The sequence below is a fragment of the Cebus imitator genome, unplaced genomic scaffold, assembly GCF_001604975.1.
Source record: "Cebus imitator isolate Cc_AM_T3 unplaced genomic scaffold, Cebus_imitator-1.0 Scaffold70, whole genome shotgun sequence".
Classification (NCBI taxonomy): Eukaryota; Metazoa; Chordata; class Mammalia; order Primates; family Cebidae; genus Cebus; species Cebus imitator.
This window is the reverse complement of record NW_016107385.1, coordinates 3,858,587-3,860,138: the sequence shown is the minus strand read 5'-3', so window position 1 is coordinate 3,860,138 and position 1,552 is coordinate 3,858,587. Positions and strand designations below refer to the sequence as shown.

The 1,552-nt window shown below is 45.9% G+C and overlaps 1 protein-coding gene across 4 annotated transcripts in view; it reads left to right on the top strand.

The window, feature by feature from the left end:
- The window catches only part of NDUFAF1 (NADH:ubiquinone oxidoreductase complex assembly factor 1), a 15,715-nt gene that overhangs the window by 1,766 nt on the left and 12,397 nt on the right, over positions 1 to 1,552 (top strand). For 3 of the 4 annotated variants that reach the window (XM_017530996.1, XM_017530994.2, XM_017530993.2), the window contains exon 2: positions 801 to 1,455. In XM_017530996.1, the coding sequence (XP_017386485.1) occupies positions 883 to 1,455 (573 nt within the window). In that variant the 5' untranslated portion in view covers positions 801 to 882. Of the gene's footprint in view, positions 1 to 325; positions 352 to 800; positions 1,456 to 1,552 lie in introns of those variants that run through there. The other variant, XM_017530995.2, reaches the window with a different exon arrangement.

Sequence of the window (1,552 nt, the reverse complement as noted above, 5' to 3'; positions counted from 1 at the left end):
GGGTTCGGGCAATTCTCCTGCCTCAACCTCCTCAGTAGCTGGGATTACAGGCACGCGCCACCATGCCCAGCTAATGTTTTTGTATTTTTAGTAGAGACGGGGTTTCCCCGTGTTGACCAGGATGGTCTCGATCTCTTGACCTCATGATCCACCTGCCTCGGCCTCCCAAAGTGCTGGGATTACAGGCTTGAGCCACCGCGCCCGGCAATATTTTATTATTTTTTGTTAAGACAGAGTCTTGCTCTGTCACCAAACTGGAGTGCAGTGACACAATCTTGGCTCACTGCAACCTCTGCCTTCCAGGTTCAAGTGATTCCCCTGCCTCAACCTCCCGAGTAGCTGGGACTACAGGTGTGTGCCACCACGCCCAGCTAATTTATTTGTATTTTAGTAGAGATGGGGTTTCACTATGTTGGCCCGGATGGTCTTGATCTCCTGATTTTGTGATCCACCTGCCTAGGCCTCTCATTGTGCTGGGACTGCAGGCATGAGCCACTGCGCCCAGCCCATTTCTACAAAAAATTTAAAAATTAGCTGGACATGGTGGTGTGTGCGTGTATTCCCAGCTACTTGGGACGCTGAGATGGGAGGATCGCCTGAGCCCAGAAGGTAGAGGCTACAGTGAGCTGTGATTGTGCCACTGGACTCCAGCCTGGGCCACAGAGCAAGACCTTGTCTCAAATAATAATAAGCAAATAAAATAAGTTTACAAATTTCAAAATACCTGACTTCTGTTGACTTTGATATTGTGATGCATTTATTGCTATACTGATAATTCTTCAATGTCTCTTCTGTTATAGGTAGAATTGGGCTATTTGCTGAAGCTTCTTGGTAGCCCTTGGTAGCCCAGGAAGACACTTAACATTTTGATTTTTTTGTACCATGGCTTTGGTTCACAAATTGCTGCATGGCACTTACATTCTCAGAAAATGCTCAAAGCCAGCTGCTGCCTTGTATCCATTTTTGGGTATTCGCTTTGCAGACTATTCCAGTAGCCTTCAGAAACCAGTGGCTTCTCCTGGCAAAGACTCCTCACAGAGGAAGACTGATGGGAGTTTGCAAGGAGATCACCAGAAAGAAGTTGCTTTGGATATAACTTCTGTTGAGGATAAGCCTGAAGTTAGTTTTGATAAAGCAATTAGAGATGAAGTAATAGACCATTTTTGGCGTTTGAAGGATGAAACTGTGGATCATTGGATAGGACCAGAAGGCCGCCCTCTCCATGAGGTCTTGCTGGAACAAGCCAAGGTTGTCTGGCAATTCCGGGGGAAAGAAGATTTGGATAAGTGGAAAGTGACTTCTGATAAGACGATTGGAGGCAGAAGTGAAGTGTTTTTGAAAATGGGCAAGAATAACCAAAGTGCATTGCTATATGGAACTCTGAGCTCTGAGGTGCCTCAGGTTGGGGAGAGTCGTCAAAGTGGGTACTGTGCAATGATATCCAGGATTCGAAGGGTAGGTGAGGCCAGGAGCCATGTTTTCTAGTGAGGTGGGCGGGGTGAACTTCATTGTAGCATAAACTATAGCAGATAGCTTTTTTTTTTTTTTTTTT